Source organism: Rhinoderma darwinii, chromosome 1 (assembly GCF_050947455.1).
Source record: "Rhinoderma darwinii isolate aRhiDar2 chromosome 1, aRhiDar2.hap1, whole genome shotgun sequence".
Lineage (NCBI taxonomy): Eukaryota > Metazoa > Chordata > Amphibia > Anura > Rhinodermatidae > Rhinoderma > Rhinoderma darwinii.
In genome coordinates, this window is record NC_134687.1 from 498999877 (window position 1) to 499017490 (window position 17614).

Consider the following 17614-nt stretch of genomic DNA (forward strand, 5'->3'; position numbering starts at 1 on the left):
TAAAAAAAAAAAAAATGCTTAAAGTGACCAAAACATTCCCTGCGTTAGGCCACTTTTAAACTAAACCCCACTGACAGTAAGCCCCATATGGTGATTGAAATTCGGTTCAGTTGAACTGTGGCAGGTCCCAGTGTTGCAGCCATAATATGGACCCAAAAACGTGCACGCAGTGTTGCCTTTATAATAAGATTCTGTGTAAAATATGAGGCTCAACGTATGCAAAGGTCAAAACAATGAAGCAACTAACAATAAAGGTGACCATATACATTAGATTCAACCGTACCTGCTGATTTCGCTGGAACCGGCGACTAATGTATAAGTGGGTGTCCTGACTCTCCCCCAATTGCAGATGTTGGGGGAAAAAAAATTATTGGGCACATTGGATTTCAACATATCCGATCCTTTGTTCCCACAGGAGATCAGATACCCTGGCCAAGCCGTGCGTGCACGGGGAAAGTGGGGAGGAAAAGCTGGCGGCCGAACACTATAAAGTGTATGGCTGCTTTAAGGTAATAAGATGGGTCTGAAAATCAAGACCATGTCCTACTGCTTTCTGATTGTGAAGAGGTGTAGCTAGGGGTTCTTTAACACAGGGCAAAGATTCAGTTCTGGCTGCTCCTGCAGGACTGTCTCCCAGCTGTGTCAGTTTCTAACTTTAACCCTAGATTACTTAGTTCCTAGGGCACATGCCTGGCCAGCCCACCATAGCTATGCCCTTGTTTAAGGTGGTATGAACGGCCGTGACTTGGTTTGAAAGTGGAGGCTTGGTTTTTATTATCCTTCTATAGCCTTTGTTCGCAACAGTCACAAGACTTACCAATCTTTGCCCTACGCTTATAATATCTCCAAAATACTTGATTGCTGGTCTAAACCGCTCTTGCATGTCACAACAGAAAAACACAGTACTAGCAGGAATAAGGTTCCCAAGTGTTGTTAGCTGTCAAGACAAAAAACACAAGATCAAATTAAAATATACACATTATAAACTGTGTAGGATAGATATAACATTAATATTTCCAAAAATAATAAAAGGGAATGGTTTACCCTCTGGTAGTATAAGCGGACCATACAATATTGTATAACATTACAACCTTGCTGTAACATGGTAGCCTCACTTGAGGCAACACAATAAACAAATACCATAAAGAGGATGCATTTGAAATGTACATATTTATCTTATTATTTAACTCAGGTTTTTATGTGGCTATCTACATAAAAACGAATGCTGACATAGTCCCGTCTGCTCACTGGCCAGTACAGCTCACACAATAGCCTGAGATTTGTTTTCTGCAGCTTGCCGTTTCAGATTTGCTGTGTAGACTAGGTCATGTCAGCAGAGTTATTTCATTATCATTAGAGGGTAGGGTACTTAGTGCTTTTCCAGAACTTTGATATTGATGGCCTTTGGTTTACTGGTAGTGGCCGTAGCCTACAACTTTTAGAAATATTTTTTTAACACTAAAGCCAGAAAACCAAAAATCTACGCCTGCTTATAGCTGGCATAAATTTTATTTCTGACAGTCCACAATGCACCAAATGTATTACGAGGTGTGTTCCTTTTAATACGTTTGGTGCAATTCACTTTTCTTTTTTTTTTTGACAGGCATATGAAACCCCTTAATGTGGGCTCTTAAAGGGGTTGTCCAGGATTAGAAATACATGGCTGCTTTCATCAAAAGACATTGCCACACCTGTCCACAGGTGTGGTATTGAAGCTCAACTCCATTTCAGTCAATGAGCCTGAGCTGCAACACCATACACAACCTGTGGCGCTGTTTTTGGAAGAAAGCAGCTATGTATTTCTAATCCTGGACATCCCCTTTAAGTCTGACCACTAGTAGGCCTCATGCACACTTCCGTCGGACGTTGTACGGCCGATAGTGACAGTTCAGGCAAACACGGGCCGCACACGGATGGCTTCCGTGTGCAGTTCGTTGTTTCACAGACCAAATTCAATGAAAAGGCCGAGACTGTTCCATCAAAAACGGGCAGGAGTAGGACCTGCCCTACTTTTGACGGAATGGCCGCACGGTTCCGTTAAAACAGAAGTGTGCGTGGCCCTATTGAAATGAATGTGTCAGGGTGCTATCAGTTAAAACAACGGATAGCACCCTGATGAAAAAAACTGAAGTGGGCATGAGGCCTTAGGGTCAATTACACAAATCTACCATTAGGAAAGCTTTGTCGTCCAGGAAGAATAACCTTGATCTAATAATGTTTGTGCATCAACACCCAAGCATAAAACAGAAGTTCAGACAAAAATAAAAAAAAAATAAATAACTTCTGCTGGAGTATGTTTTTGCCAAAGGGGGACGACGACATTTTCACACATGCAAATGGTATATAAACAAATTTTTTTGTTAAAAAAATTGCAAAGTCAGTTTAGTTATTTAAAAAAAAAAGGACAAATGCCCCATCTAACAGTCTTTGATTATCAGCACTTTTAGCCCTCCGCCCCTCTGACACAGTTCGGCAGTCTATTTCGTGATTATTTGCACTGCGGTCTATACCTTAAAGGGGTTTTCCCATGAGCAACATTTATCGCCTATCCACTGGATAGGCGATAAATGTCTGATCACTGGGGGTCCAACCACTGGGACTTCCAGTAAACCAAGAGAAACGCAGTTCCCCTAGCCCCGTGTGAATGGAGCAGAGGTTTGAATATGTGACTACCGCTCCATTCCTGGTCTATGGGACTGACGGAGATAGAAAAGTGCTATACTTGGCTATCTCCGTCAGTCACATAGACTTATAAAAAAAAAAAAAAAAAAAAGATCAATTTTCTATCTTTAAAGCATACCTAACCAATCAGATGACTTTTCAGAATAAGTGGTCATATGTGTATACATGAGGAATAACCCTATTTCTGCTACTGTACACATTGAGAAGAGAACATCCTGCTCTCCTATCTCGATCACAAATATAGAAGCAGCAGCATGGAGAACATTATACAGCAGTAATAAGCAGTGTAGCAGTGAATACAGCACTGGGGTGTGATATAACACTAAGCGTGTTCGGTCCGTACGTCGGACACATTTCTCAGACCGAACACACTGCAGGGCGCTGGGCTCCTAGCATCTTAGTTATGTACGATGCTAGGAGTCCCTGCCTCTCTGCGGAACTACTGTCCCGTATTGAAAACACGATTACATTACAGGACAATTGTCCCGCAGCGAGGCAGGGACTCCTAGCATCGTACATAACTAAGATGCTAGGAGCCCAGCACCCTGCAGTGTGTTCGGTCCGGGAAGTGTGGCCGACGTACGGACCGTATACGCTCCTGTGTGAGGCTCCGAAGGCTGGGATTCCACAGGGTGTTTTTATTGTATTTTTCTAGCGATTTTCATGTGCTTCTTAGAGGGGTTCTACAGGAATAGAAAAACACAGTTGCTTTTCTTCAAAAAGAGCACCACACACGTCCAAACGGTGTAAGTGGTATTGCCGCTCAAAAGGTATATATTTTTGAATGAAAAAGCAAATGACGAGCAGATGGAGGGCTGCCCACAGCACCAACGTTGTCCAAACACATCAGATAGAATTTAGCTGAAATTGTCGATTTCGACTGGTTCAGCAGATGGTTTTGCAGGAAACATCCAACACATATGCTAAACGGCCAATCAGACATGATGGATTTTTTTTTAAACCATTCATCACCTACAATAGAAGGTGCATGGTGGTAGAGTGGTACATGCATATCTCTATTGTACAACTATAACTGCACCATGCCATTAATACATACAGTATGCATATCATGCTTTAGTTGTATGTTGAATTTGTCCTGTTTTATGTTATCAAAGGAGATCACTGAAGATCGATAAAATCTTTTAATATAGCACAGATGACATTCTTTAAAAAAAAAAGTTGTCCGCCCCAACAACTGGTGGTAACTGGCATTACGGTGTGCTGTGATTTAGATAAATACAGTGTATTCAAGTCTTTACTGTGGGATTATTTAGTGGCATATCTAATGAACTGTGATTATATTTAAAGCACACAAACATGAAACAAAATACCCTTTAATTGCTTTCTGTGGCTTGATGCCAACCACACGTTGATGTTATTAGATCACAGAAAATATACTGTACATGTACTGGAGCCTTGTAATCTCCTGACAATTGTTCTACCTGTAGTCTGCCCCGGTTCTGTCAAACTGTCTTCAAGACACAGCCGCTAAGTATTATCCAGGGCAGCAGCAACAAGACCCTTTGCCGTTTTGTTTTTTTAAGCAGGCAGCAGCTGAGCGAGCATTATTCATTGGCGCTTTGGCTACCAAGGAAACAAGCTGCTTCTTTCGACAGAATATTGGTGCATATTTTAATCCACATCACAGTCTCTGTGATACAAGTAATACAGGACAATATTGACTCATTTTGTTACCAATTAAACCTCAAGGGACACTTCGGGCTCATTCACAGGAGCGTGAATCTCATCCTTGTGCTGTGCGTTAAATTCAAGGGGGCTGTTCACACATGCGTGAGTTTTCATACAGCGACTGTCCGTTGTATGAAACTCACTGCATGTCCTATATTGGTGCGTTTTCATGTAGTCAATGGGTGCGTAAAAACCACGGACAGCATAGTTTTATGCATCAATTACACGAAAAAAATAAAATAAAGTGCTTGCGAGTGCGTGAAAAACATGGCACTCGCAACGCACACAGATTTACGCGTTTCAAAAATGCGCGTAAATCTGGTCCGTGTGTATTGCGTTGCATTATAGCATCTGTGCTTTGCAAGTGGCATGCATTTTTCACGCACTCGCAAACCATTTTTTTTTTATGGAATTGATGCGCAAATCACACAGATGTGAATTTGTGTGCGGTGCGTGGTTTTCACTCACCCATTGACTTCAATGGGCGCGTAGGTGCGTGAAAATGCACCAATATAGGACATGCAGTGAGGTTCACGCAGTGGACTCTCGCTGCATGAAAACTCCTGCATGTGTGAACGGCCCCATTGAAATCAAAGGTTCCCATGTGCTGTGTGTGACTTCCATGCACAGCACATGGACAGTGAATGGGACCTAAATTTGCAGTCTATCTTAGCTCTACCTATCTTATCTGCAGTATCTTTTGTTCAATGTAAGGCCCCATTCAAGGAGCGTGAATCACGTCCGTGTGCGGTGCGTTGAAACAGAGTCTGCTGCATGAAACTCACTGCATGTCCTAGATTGGTGCGTTATCACTCACCTACGCGCCCATTGAAATCAATGGCTGCGTGAAAACCACACACCGGACACGGATGCACATGCGTGATTTGCCCATCAATTCAGTTAAAAATAAATTTTTTTTTTTAAGCTAAATTAAAAAAAGGATGTGCTTTGCGAGTGCGTGAATAACACATGCCACTAGCAAAGCACATCAATGCATAACGCAACACACACAGACCCAATTCACGCGCGTTTTTCACGTGCATGAATCGCATACGCTCGTGTGAATGAGGCCTTCGCCATTTCAGGCTAGGGAGAGACTGACTGTAGTGTGATTACTGACAGGTAAGGCTTCGTTCACATCTGCGTCAGGGATCCGTTCTGACGGAGCGTACCATCGGAACGGAGCCCTGACTGATACAAACAAAAACCATAGGTTTCCGTTTCAATTGATTTAATGAATGAATAGCGCAGTTGACTACGCCATTGATTCCGTCAAAACGACGAAACCCTTGCACAACTGAGACAAACGGAAACTATTGGCACCGCATCCGTCACCATTGAAATCAATGGTGATGCAAACGGAAACCTATGGTTTCCATTCGTATCAGTCAGGCTCCAGTTATGACGGGAGCCTCCGATGGAACGTCAGAACGGGACCCTGACGCAGATGTGAACGAAGCCTAATCCAGAAAACAACTACCCCTATCAACTCTACTTTTTCATGTTTGAGTATCAGAAAGTGATGCTGGATGCGCTGTTTGGCATACATTACATACTTAAAACAAGAGTTGGAGGGGGCTGTTAAGCGGGTGCTGTAGCACCCACGGGCATTTCTCAAGTAGAGTGTAACATGACGTGCAGTGCCTGTCCCAAAGAGACAAAAACAACCCAATACTGCACATGCTTGCCAAACAAAACAGAGGAAAAAGAATTAAATAAAATGTACCAGAAATGGCGTGATGCAAGTCAAATTATGTAAATGATGTATGCACCATTTAGTCTTGATCTGTGACGTATGACAAATGTGGAAAAAGACGTAAGTCTATTATACAGCATGCACCTTCTGAATAAGGGTTTATTCACACATTGCAATCATATCGGGTTTTTTGCAGCGATTTTGAAAAATTACTGCAAAAAACTGTCGTTTACCAGACCACAATCTTTAAAGAGACTCTGTCACCACATTATAAGTGCCCTATCTCCTACATAAGGAGATCGGCGCTATAATGTAGGTGACAGTCATGCTTTTTATTTAATAAAACGATCTATTTTCACCAGTTTATTAGCAATTTTAGATTAATGCTAATGAGTTGCTTAATGCCCAACTGGGCGTATTTTTACTTTAGACCAAGTGGGCGTTGTACAGAGGAGTGTATGACGCTGACCAATCAGCTTCATGCACTTCTCTCCATTCATTTAGGCAGCGCATAGGGATCCTGTTAGATCGCTATGTGCGGTCTTATACTGACACATTAAAGAGGCTCTGTCACCAGATTTTGCAACCCCCATCTGCTATTGCAGCAGATAGGCGCTGCAATGTAGATTACACATGTAGATTGGGCATTAAGCAACTCATTAGCATAAATCTAAAATCGCTAAGTGGTGAAAACAGATAGTTTTATTAAATAAAAAGCACTGCTGTCACCTACATTATAGCACCGATCTCCTTATGTAGGAGACAGGGCACTTATAATGTGGTGACAGAGCCTCTTTAAGTTAACCCTAAATTTAGAGAAAATTGTGCCAGAGTACACTACTTGTCCTCTCTTGTTGAATTCATGTTTTGTTTTTTTGTTTTAATTCTTGGGAATATTCACACACATAAATAAAATATGTTTCTGGAAGGTCTCAGAGCTGGAGAAATGTGATATAAAGTAGTGATTATGGGAGAAGGGACTTTTCTGGACCTGTTCGTAATCCCATTGAAGAAGCCTACAGTCAGCCTCCTCCAACCGGAAATGGTTGATAACAGAGAATAATAGACCACATTTAATGGAGATAACATAAAAAGACTGAAAATAAAAGTGATGTTTCAGGGTCAAACTGTCTAAATGGTGCGAGTTCCATTTAGATGTGCACTGTATGCTCTAAAACCTCTAAATATCAGATGAATATGGCACAACTGAGATTACTTAGTGCAACTATTCGCTATAATACATTTCTGCCACTTTTTAGTAGGTGAAAATGTCTTTCACATGATGCACAGGGCGCATCACTCCAGCAGATGTAAGGGGGCGCTGCGGGGGCACCGGGCATGAGGGCAGTGGCGCCGCTAGCAGTCGCTGCTACAGCGTTAGCACTATAGCAGAGCAGGGAGGTATCTCCCTGCTCTGCTATCTACTAGCGCCACTGTAGCTCCCTGAAGGAGCGGAATCCCCGTTATGGGCAGTGACATCAGGGGAAACTCCGGAAGCGGAATCCCCGTCCACAGCGTTGCAGAGGGATTCCACTCCAGGAGAAGCCAATGATGTCACGGTCCATAAATGGACACAGATGACAGGAGCTTCTTCTGGAGTGGAATCCCTAGTCACAGTGTCGGTAACACGGGGATTCCGCTTCAGGAGTTTCCCCTGATGTCACGGTCCATATATGGACAGAGACATCAAGGAGCGCTCCAGGAGCGGAATCCCCGGCCACACGGGGATTCCGCTCCTTCAGGGAGCTACAGTGGCACTATCTATAGGAAGGGGGGTGGTATCTACAAGGGGGCTGTGTGGCGCTACCTACAAGGGGGCTGCGGACTGCGTGGCGCTACCTACAAGGGGGCTGTGGACTGCGTGGCCCTACCTACAAGGGGACTGCGTGGCCCTACATACAAGGGGGCTGCGGACTGCGTGGCCCTACCTACAAGGGGGCTGTGTGGCCCTACCTACAAGGGGGAATCTGTGAATGGTGGGCTGATGGTCATTTTACTGTGAATGGCGGGCTGATGATCTTTAAGTGGTTTCTGCCTCTGACCTCCAATTGAAATTAATAGGAAGCAGAAAATACCTGCGGCGCCCATTTGGAGCTTTTTTTTCCTGCGTCTTTTGCATTCGCTTTAACGGCATAAAGAGGCTCTGTCACCACATTATAAGTGCCCTATCTCTTACGTAATGAGATTGGCGCTATAATGTAGATTACAGCAGTGTTTTTTGTTTTTTTTTTAAAAACAATATATTTTCACCAAGTTATGAGCGATTTTAGCTTTATGCTAATGACTTTCTTAATGCCCAACTGGGCGTTTTTACTTTTTTGACCAAGTGGGCTTTGTGGAGAGAAGTGTATGACGCTGACCAATCAGCGTCATACACTTCTCTCCATTCATGTATTCAGCATATAGTGATCCTGCTTTGTTCACTATGTGCTGTCACATACTTCAGTAACGTTAATGTGGGTGTGTCTTGACCGTGAATAGACATCACCTCCAGCCAGGACGGGATGTCTATTCACAATCCCGACACTTCGCGAACGTTTGTGTGGGACTTACAGCACAGCAAGCGTAATCTCGCAAGATCATGCTGTAAATCACAGGTTACAGCGAAATCACGCTCGCTGTGCTGTAAGTCCCACACAAACGTTTGCGAATTGTCGGGATTGTGAATAGACATCCTGTCCTGGCTGGACGTGATGTCTATTCACTGTCAAGACACTTCAGTAACGTTAATGTGTGTGTATGTGGCTGCACATAGGGAACAGCGCAGGATCACTATGTGCTGAGTAAATGAATTGAGAGAAGTGTATGACGCTGATTGGTCAGCGTCATACACTTCTATCCACAACGCCCACTTGGTCAAAAAGTAAAAACACGCCCAGTTGGGCATGAATAAACTCATTAGCATAAAGCTAAAATAGCTCATAACTTGGTGAAAATATATAGTTTTTCTAAATAAAAAGCACTGCTGTCACCTACATTACAGCGCCGATCTCATTATATAGAAGATAGAAGATAGGCCACTTATAATGTAGTGACAGAGCCTCTTTAAGAAAAAACAAAAAAAAAAAAAGTCAAACGCTGTAAATTCCTGAAGGAATTCTGAGGCAGATTTTTTTTGCCTTACAAAAAAAAAATGTGTGTAAACATATACTGTGAGTGTAGTGTTTGTTTGTTTTTTTAGCAGTTTCTTGTCTTTCTCGAAATAATTTTTGGTAGGGGTGGCCTGAGGAAATTTTATTTTTCCAGTGCTGCCTCGAGTCCAAAGAGGTTGGGAAACGCTGTACTAGGCTACAGGGTCCCGTCATGGAGCAGCTCAGTTTATGGTGGGAACGGGGCCTAGGTGAGTACAATTTTTGTTTTTGTTTGGCGGCACGGTCTACAAGGGGGAGGGGGGGCTGTATGGCACTGTCTACAAGGGGGAGCTGTATGGCACTGTCTACAAGGGGGAGCTGTATGGCACTGTCTACAAGGGGGAGGTGGGGGATTATGGTACTGTCTACAGGGAGGCTGTATGGCAAAATCTACAGGGGGCACTATACTGTGTGGGGGCCACTAAGCGAGCATTATACTGTGTAGGGGTACCACAGGGGGCATAATACGAGGACAAAATACTGTCTTTGAAGGGGTTATAACATTATATTCGATGGAGGCACTAAAGGGGCATTATAATTTTTTATGGGGCATTTTTATTTATTTTTTAATGATGGGGGTTGGGCGTGGAAAGATCATTTTGCACGGGGCGCCGTCTATCCTAAGGCCAGCCCTGGGCTCGGTTTACACTGCCGTTATTGTGAGTCCATTCGGCTTTCAGGTATTTTGAACAGCAAGAATAGTGCAGTCTGACATTATCAATCATGGAGGTCTGTCAGAACCGGTCGGCATACACTCAAAAACAGCTTCGGCATAGAAGACATGACGTTCATGTGAACAGAAACCATGACGTTAATGTGAACAGAGCCTTACACACAATCTGACAAGTTGATAGAGATATCTTGCCATTTTCTTGCCCATCAGCAAAAGTGTTGAAGTTTCCACCACAAATGTATAAAACTGTATGTGTGCTGCCCTTCAAGAAATCTCTTCTCCAGCGTACACCTGATGTATCTGGGCATAGGCTGCCCAGGCGTTAGCTGCCCAGATAATACTGCACATACTTTATAAATATGGTGCTTGCCATTTTCAATTCCATAAAACTATCTGCAATGCTTATGATTAATATGCCCATTGACCAACACAAAATAAAATGACAAACCGCTTTTCTGCATATAGCGCCAGTTTTCCATGTAAGTGTCCCCTTTATAGTTTAATGGACAAGGGTGACCCCAGGAAGTGACGGTACATGTCCCGCAAGCTGTATACAGGATACACAAGCAGAAAAGTGCCAAGACATGACAAGGGTGATGCCAGGAACAGGCTGCCACTCACCTGGATTTGCAGGGGCACTAAGCGGACCTTGCACCTGTCACTGACCACAAAGCCTTTGGGTAGATCGATGTACTGGCCCCATTCTTCAGCGAAGAGCTGCACTACAAACTTGCGGTGCATGTCTATCTGGCCCCCGTAGAGACTGAGGAACTTCTGGATCAGGACTTCATAGCAAGAGCTGTGGGGCACGGAGGAAGGCCGGGCAAAGACGGAGAAGCAGAAGAGGACGGGCACACTACTGCTGCTGTGGATGCCAGGGCAGCTGTTCACCTGTGCAGCACACACCACTGGCTGCTCTGCCATGTTCATTCACCAAGTGCTGCGGAGAAGGACATGACAATGGGGGTGGGTTATCTGTACTGTTATTACCTCCCCCTGGAGAAATAGCCACAGCCCTCCAGCTAGAGGAGGAGAGACACAGGAGGCGGGAATAGGGGCAGCCTAGGGGCTTGCCCTTTCCTGAGACCCCTCCCTCGCAATGTAGCACATGGCTGTGATTGGAACCTGAGCTGCATGGCATTCACCCACACACTGGCCCTCGCAGCGGGACTGCAACCTGGGGCTGTGCGACTACAAGTCCCAGAATGCCACCAGCACTGCTCGCTGGCACTTGTAGTTCCACAATTCCTGTGACTGCAGCAGCCCGTCTCTTCCGTTCATTCTGCCTTTTGTGCAAACTCACTTGTGTCCAGGCTCTCACACGTGCGGTGACGTCAGGCGGGCTGCATACGTCACCAGAGGCGGCTTCCTTCACTTCAGAACTGGGTTGCATTGGAAGACGTGGAGCAGACTGAAGAAAAGTCGCGTGACAGATCCTTCGATCTCCAGTGACATTGTGTAGCTCCATGACCGCATACGGAACTGACTCATAGTTTACGGCAGATGAGAGACGGTTTTATGTACTATACTAGACGGACTGTTCAGTATATGCTGTATATATACTGTAACTATTTAGCTTTTTGTATCATGTATTGATTATAAGGTAAAACATGTTTTCTTCTCCATGCATATCTAAAGCTAAACTCAAAATGCTGTTGGTTTTCTGTCACCAGAAAATTTTGGGAGCTTAAAAATGGCTTGAAATATGCCTGAAAAGCGGTAGCTGAATACATACAATCATCCGCCCATTGAAATCAATGGGAAAAACGGCGTTCTGTTCAGACGGGGCATTTTTTACACCGCGTAAGAAAACGCTGCATAAAAAGAGCATGTCACTTGAGCTGTTTTTCATTGTCTCAATGGAAAAACAGCCTCAAAAAATGTTTTTGGCTACAAACCTGAAAATCAGACGCTGTTTTCCCTTGAAAACAGTAATTTTCAGCCATTTTTGATTCTGCGTGTGAACATACCGGAGGCCCCATGTACACGACCGTGCCCACAATCACAATCCTTGGTTACGGGCACGGCCGGCTGCGGACTGCCACCCGCATTTTCGGCCCGTGCTCGGATGCAAAGTATGGGAGCACGGTCCGTAAAAAGCAAAAGATAGGACCAGTCCTATCTTTTGCGGAGGCTTTCTACAGCCTCCGCTGCAAAATATATGGGAAGGTGTCCGTGGTCAATAAAAAATAAATGGGTTCGTAATTGCGGACGAAATCTACGGTCGTGTGCATGAGGCCTTAAAGTGACTTTTCCACCTGATCCAAGGATCACAGCACCTTCAAGTGTAGCAGTTTAGTACCGAATATTTATGATTCTATTCATCGATCAGCTGAATTGAAGAATATGAATGAGGGAGCTTCTGAGTCTTACTTTTGCCCAAAAGGCACTTGACCGCTCCGTGTGTCAGCCCCGTATGATGCGCGACTGCGTGATTTTCGCGCAGCCGCCATCATTATGACACTCCGTTTGGATGTTTGTAAACAAAAGCACGTGGTGCTTTTCTGTTTACATTCATAGTTTGACAGCTGTTGCGCGAATCACGCTCGCCCAACGGAAGTGCTTCCGTGGGGCATGCGTGATTTTCAAATATAGGACATGTCGTGAGTTTTACGCAACAGACTCATGTTGCGCAAAAATCACGGACTGTCTGCACGGCCCTTTAGACTAACATAGGTCCGTACGACACGTGAAAATCACGCGCGTTGCACGGACGTATATCACGTTCGTGTAAATCCTCCCTTATATATACTAGTCCTTCACAATGAATTAGAATACAATCAAAAAGTTAATTTATTTCATTAATTCAATACAAAAAGTGAAACTCCTATATTATATAGATTCATTACACACAGAGTTATCTATTTCCAGCACTTTTTTATTTTAATGTTGATGATTATGGCTAACAGTTAATGAAAACCCAAAATTTAGTTTGTCAGAAAATTAGAATATTATATAAGCCCAATTTCAAAAATGATTTTTAGTACCGAAATGTTGTCCTACTGAAAAGTATGTCCAGTATATGCCCTCAATACTTGGACCTCTGGGACTCGCACTCTCTAGAACTGGGCCCCCTAAACCCCGTTCTAACTTACTTGCTCGGCTGTCTCCCAGCTACTTCCTGGTTAGGTGGGCGGGAGTTACGGAAACAACCGAGTGCTCGCTATGCTACGCTGTTTCCATAACTCCCATAGAAGTGAATGGGAGTTATTTTAACAGCGTAGCACCGTGAGCTACGCTGTTTCCACAACTCGGCAGACCCGAAAGCAGCGTACATGGTCGAGTTACGGAAACTCGTCTGACCTAAACCCCATAGAGAATCTATGGTGTATTGTTAAGAGGAAGATGAGAGACACCAGACCCAACAATGCAGACATGCTGCAGGCCGCTATCAAAGCAACCTGGGCTTCCATAACACCTCAGCAGTGCCACAGGCTGATCGCCACCATGCCACGCCGCATTGATGCAGTAATTCATGCAAAAGGAGCCCTGACCAAGTATTGAGGGCATATACTGTACATACTTTTCAGTAGGCCAACATTTTGGTATGCTGCTTCTGTAACTGCCATTCACTACTATGGGAGTTATGGAAACAGTGTAGCTCAGCGAGTTCCGGATTTTCCGTACCTCATCCATGTATTGCAGTGTATTGTACCAGAGATCTAATGATTGCTGGTTCAAGTTCCCTAGGGGAACCAATAAAATGTGTAAAAAAAATGAGGATGTTAGATATATTTTCATGAGTGTAAAAAAAATATTAAAAGTTAAAAAAATAAAAACCTTTTCCCATTTTTCCCTATTTTCTGTTGTCTAAAACTTAATGCGTCTTATAGTCCGAAAAATACGGTATACTAGAAAAAGTACCCTGCGCTTCACGGGTATAATGTGTAGGTCTGTCTATTTGTGTGTTCATTGGATTTGTTCCATTGGTGCCCAGGAGGCTAATCCATGCCCTCATATGTTCTTTGTTTACGGAGAAATCGCTAGTAGCCCTATATACCCCGGCAGCTACACACTGTTTATTTCAATTTTAACTTCCTAAATGCAACAGCTAAACTAGTAGGAAATGGAGTCGTAAGACTGTGACAGAGCCTGTTGATTAACAAAATTGGCAGTTTTATTACCATTTGGCCATAGTCTATGGTTGGATCATAATTGAAAACCGCATCATGCATGAAAGCCCACTCATTAGCACGCTGAACATGATGTGCTCTATCAGCTTGCTGACTGGCCTTGGTTCGGGCAGGAGTCTCTGCGCTTCTGAGAGCCACCTGTCTGACCTGTTTCTGAGAATGCCCGAGTATGCTGAGGAGTTTCAGCAGCTTGAGCAGCAGTATGACGCATTTGATCAGCTTGCAGTTGGGCAAGAGGAGTCTCTGCAGCTAGTAATGCAGCTTTTCCTCCAGGCCATCAGTAACCTGATTGGTTGCTATGGGAAACCGCTCACCTGTACCTTCCTATCTAGGATTATCTTGTAAAGTGCCCTACCTGCTACTGCCAGATAAAAACAACTTTACTGTAAAAGTGAATGGCTGTATTCGCTTTTAAAGTATTAGATCGTGATAATGGCTGATAACTGAGAACAACAGCAAGGTCGGGACCTTTACGGAAAGCTTCTAGAACACCCAATGTACCTATGAGCCAAATTTGGGGTCATATAGTTCAGGTGTTTGGATGCTTATAGAGGACAACAAACAGACATTCGCTATAATGGCTGCTAACAGAGAACAACGGCACGGTTGGGACATTTACGAAAACCTTCCCGGACACCCGATGTACCTATGTGCCAAATTTGTGGTCAAATGGTTCAGGCGTTTGGATGCCTATCGAGGACAGACAAACAGACATTCACTTTTACAATATAGAATAGCAGAGTTACCCGGCTTCCCCTGGTTCTATTTGTTTGTTGTTTGTGTGTGTGGTTAAAAACTTAATTTCCTACTGATATGAAGCCAACATATCCAATAAAGTCCAAGTGTAGGGTTCCTTTTTGGAGGCATGACTGGTCTGAAAGGGGTTTAATTTATGAGAATGCTGAAAACCACAGCCTTGGTTCTGTTGAGAGATTTCAGCAGCTCGGGCAGCAGCCATACTCTTAGACAAAAGACTCCTGTGGCAAAGTGCAGGGTTCCTTTTTGGAGGCATGACTGGTATGAGAGGGTTTCAATTCAACAGAATGCTGAAATCCAGTATAGGTGCAGTTCGTTTACGGCGAGTAACACGTCGAGTAAAGAAAAATGGCTAATGGTCTAAAACTGCGTGTATGTGAGTGGGGCTAAAAATGAAGGACCTGCGAGCTTCTATTGGCTAATTCGGGTCATGTGATATGGAGGAAGGTCCTTGATGTGGAAGCCAGTGGTGTCATATTTGCTTTTGTGAATATGTCGAGAACAGTAGGTCCTAAGGGCATGCCCCCACGTGGCGGTTTTCCTCTGCAACTGTCCGCATCAATGCCGCACCTAATCCGGGTTGCGGATTACGGCTGCGGATCTGCCCAAAATGTGCAGTAAATTGATGCGGACTGCGGTACAAGTACTTCCCTTCTCCCTATCAGTGCAGGATAGAGAGAAGGGCCAGCACTTTCCCTAGCGAAAGTAAAAGAATTTCATACTTACCGGCCGTTGTCTTGGTGACGCGTCCCTCTTTCGGCATCCAGCCCGACCTCCCTGGATGACGCGGCAGTCCATGTGACCGCTGCAGCCTGTTATTGGCCTGTGATTGGCTGCAGCCTGTGATTGGCTGCAGCCGTCACTGAGGGTATGTTCACACGGCCAAATTTCAGACGTATACGAGGCGTATTATGCCTCGTTTTACGTCTGAAAATAGGGCTGCAATACGTCGGCAAACATCTGCCCATTCATTTGAATGGGTATGCCGACGTACTGTGCAGACGACCTGTAATTTACGCGTCGTCGTTTGACAGCTGTCAAACGACGACGCGTAAATTTACTGCCTCGGCAAAGAAGTGCAGGGCACTTCTTTGCCACGTAATTTGAGCCGTTCTTCATTGAAATCAATGAAGCACGGCTCAAGGTTTACGAGCGTCTCAGACGCCTCGTAAATTATGAGGAGGAGCTTTTACGTGTGAAACGAGGCAGCTGTTAACAGTCTGTCTTTTCACACGTAACTGCCTCTCAGCGTGTGAACATACCCTTAGACTGAAACGTCATCCTGGGAGGCCGGACTGGAGACAGAAGCAGGGAGTTCTCGGTAAGTATGAACTTCTATTTTTTTTACAGGTTGCTGTATATTGGGATCGGTAGTCACTGTCCAGGGGGCAGAAACAGTTACTGCCGATCGCTTAACTCTTTCAGCACCCTGGACAGTGACTATTTACTGACGTCTCCTAGCAACGCTCCCGTCATTACGGGAGCCTCATTGACTTCCTCAGTCTGGCTGTAGACCTAGAAATACATAGGTCCAGCCAGAATGAAGAAATGTCATGGCAAAAAAGCAAGACGCATCCGCAGCACACATAACATGTGCATGACAGCTGCGGACTTCATTGCGGAACTTAGAATCTCCATTGAAGTCAATGGAGAAATTCCGCCATGAGTCCGCAACCAGTCCGCCACTGCTCCGCAACAGACAGAGCATGCTGCGGACACCAAATTCCGCTCCGCAGCCTATACTCCGCAGCAGAATTTTACGCATCGTCTAAACGAACACTTCTAGATAGAAGTGGAAGTCAATGCAGAAACGGCTCCGCTGCGGATTAACGCTGCGGAGTGTCCGCAGCGGAATTCAAGTGAAATTCCGCCACGTGTGAACCCAGCCAAAGAGTTGAAACCTGATTTACTTGTGTGCCAAATTTGGTCCAGTCGTTTGGCCGTGCAAACAGATCAGACAACAGACAACAGAAATTCATATATATATATATATATATAAAAAAGAGAGAACAGCAGCACTCACAGAATAAATATGAATCGGGTGCCAGCAAAAAACTCTTTTTTCTATATATATATATATATATATATATATATATATATATATATATACACACTACCGTTCAAAAGTTTGGGGTCACACAGACAATTTTGTGTTTTCCATGAAAACTCACACTTATATTTATCAAATGAGTTTCAAAATGACTAGAAAATATAGTCAAGACATTGACAAGGTTAGAAATAATGATTTTTATTTGAAATAATAATTTTCTCCTTCAAACTTTGCTTTGGTCAAAGAATGCTCAATTTGCAGCAATTACAGCATTGCAGACCTTTGGCATTGTAGCTGTTAATTTGCTGAGGTAATCGGGAGAAATTTCACCTCATGCTTCCAGAATCCCCTCCCACAAGTTGGATTGGCTTGATGGGCACTTCTTGCGTACCAAACGGTCAAGCTGCTCCCACAACAGCTCTATGGGGTTGAGATCTGGTGACTGCGCTGGCCACTCCATTACAGATAGAATACCAGCTGCCTGCTTCTTCCCTAAATAGTTCTTGCATAATTTGGAGGTGTGCTTTGGGTCATTGTCCTGTTGTAGGATGAAATTGGCTCCAATCAAGCGCTGTCCACAGGGTATGGCATGGCGTTGCAAAATGGAGTGATAGCATTCCTTATTCAAAATCCCTTTTACCTTGTACAAATCTCCCACTTTACCAGCACCAAAGCAACCCCAGACCATCACATTACCTCCACCATGCTTGACAGATGGCGTCAGGCACTCTTCCAGCATCTTTTCAGTTGTTCTGCGTCTCACAAATGTTCTTCTGTGTGATCCAAACACCTCAAACTTCGATT

At 44.2% G+C, this 17614-nt stretch overlaps 1 protein-coding gene across 1 annotated transcript in view; it reads right to left on the reverse strand.

Annotated features, from left to right (window-relative positions):
- The window catches only part of ISOC1 (isochorismatase domain containing 1), a 30354-nt gene extending 19158 nt beyond the window's left edge, over nucleotides 1–11196 (reverse strand). Inside the window, exons 1-2 of the mRNA XM_075835806.1 lie at nucleotides 10493–11196; nucleotides 818–937 (exon numbers count right to left, since the gene is read on the reverse strand). Coding sequence (XP_075691921.1) covers nucleotides 818–937; nucleotides 10493–10801 — 429 coding nt within the window. The 5' untranslated portion in view covers nucleotides 10802–11196. The remainder of the gene's footprint in view (nucleotides 1–817; nucleotides 938–10492) is intronic.
- Nucleotides 11197–17614: the final 6418 nt, after the last annotated feature.